At 39.9% G+C, this 1,821-nt stretch overlaps 1 protein-coding gene across 1 annotated transcript in view; it reads right to left on the bottom strand.

Annotated features, from left to right (window-relative positions):
• JAM2 (junctional adhesion molecule 2) overlaps positions 1-1,821 on the bottom strand; it is a 50,960-nt gene that overhangs the window by 21,164 nt on the left and 27,975 nt on the right. The window contains exon 2 of the mRNA XM_015560675.1: positions 693-758. Within this exon, the coding sequence (XP_015416161.1) occupies positions 693-758 (66 nt within the window). The remainder of the gene's footprint in view (positions 1-692; positions 759-1,821) is intronic.

Here is a 1,821-nt window from a genome sequence, read left to right as displayed (position 1 = left end):
GGGAGAGATAGAAACATCAATGATGAGAGAAAATCATTGATCTGCTGCCTCCAGCACACCCACCCCTGGGGATCAAGCCCACAGCCCAGGCATGTGCCCTTGGCCGGAATCGAACCCAGGACCCTTTGGTCCACAGGCCAATGCTCTATCCATTGAGCCAAAACAGCTAGCGCAACATCTTGATTTTTAATTGTACAGTTCGATCATGGTAAGTATATTCACATTGTTGAGCAACCAATCTCCAGAACTTTTTCATCTCGCAAAACTGAACCTAAAATATTTTGAAGAAGCTAAAATAAACAGCAAAATGGCACCTCAAAATAGGCTATATTCATGCCATTTTAAATACATTAAATAGCATGAGGTTTGCGATGTTAATCTCCATTTACCACATCTACCTGACTGGAAACTTTCAAGATCTCCATCTCCCCAGTTTCACAAATTAGATTTGCTTTGTTCCAGATAATTTACGCAATAAGAGACCTTCCTTGTACATCAGGTCTTCTATCGTATATCCAAAATTTCCATTGAGGAGGTGGAAAAAGAGTTCGCAAGGCAGAAATGGCATTTTAGGCAGAAGAATTAGTGTGAGGTGAGGCAGAAGGTCTGGACAAACAGAAAGATAACTTCACATGTTCCATACTCTTGGGTCATTTAAACAAAACAGTCTGAAAAGCAGTAAGGTACTCTACCTTGATACTCTATTGCTGTGATTACTTGATGGTCTTTTGGGTCAGACAATCCAAAGGCCTTAGGACCTGGAAGATTAAAACAGATAGGATAATTAAAATAGTGCAAGAGGTCTTTTAAAAATGTTTGAATGGGATGCACGGAATGCCATATTAAAGAAAACAGGACTCAAATTTGGTGACAGTTCCATGTAATTTGCAGCACATAAATTTTAAAGTATCAAAATAAGAAAAACCATGCCAAACCATTATATGTCTCTTCCGTGTTCTGTATTGTGGTTTTACCTTTTAAGCATTTCCCAAAGCAGAACCCATAAATCTATTAGGGTCCCCTAAAAGACAACACCCTTTCACAAGCCTGACTGTTAAACAAGAGTGTATGTCCTTAATTCAGCTAATATATAATCTTGTGTCAGAGGATATTGTCCCCCAAGTAAAAACTACTAATTTTTAGCACCTCTTTCAAAGATATAAACTACTTTAGGACCTTACCCCTGACTGCCCCTTCATCATATGAAAATGGGTCATTATGGTAGTTACGGTGGCTAATGTGACCTGAGAGTTATACAGTGATGATGATGGTGGTGGTATCATCATGCCCATAACCTTATATAAAATTTCACTTTCAAAGTGTTCATACATACTTTACTTTTATTCTATAAAATTCAATATTCAGAGTGACCTGCTGTACTAGACATTACTTTTTTAAATTTTATTGTTTAAAGTATTACAAATAGTAGTACACATGTCTCCTTTTTTCCCCCCACTGACCTTCCCCTGGCCTCCCCTCCCCCAGCACATGCCCTCAACTCCCTCACTCCCCCAATGTCTTGCATCCATTGGTTATGCTTATATGCATGCATACAAGTCCTTCAGTTGATCTCTTACTTTCTTTTAAAGTTTTTAAAATTTATTTTTCAATTACAATTGACATACAATTCTATTAGAGGAAATATGTTAATTAACCAGATGTCTTCTGGATGTCCTTCTGGACAAAGCCACAGTGGTGGGGGCCCAGGCAGAGGCAGTTAGGGGCGATCAGGCTATCAGGGGAGACCAGGTAGGGGTGATCAGGCCAGCAGGGGAGGGCAGTTAGGGGTGATCATGCCAGCAGGGGAAGGCAGTTAGGGGT

Source organism: Myotis davidii, unplaced genomic scaffold (genome assembly GCF_000327345.1).
Source record: "Myotis davidii unplaced genomic scaffold, ASM32734v1 scaffold175, whole genome shotgun sequence".
NCBI classification, from domain to species: Eukaryota; Metazoa; Chordata; class Mammalia; order Chiroptera; family Vespertilionidae; genus Myotis; species Myotis davidii.
This window is presented reverse-complemented; position numbering and strand designations above follow the sequence as displayed.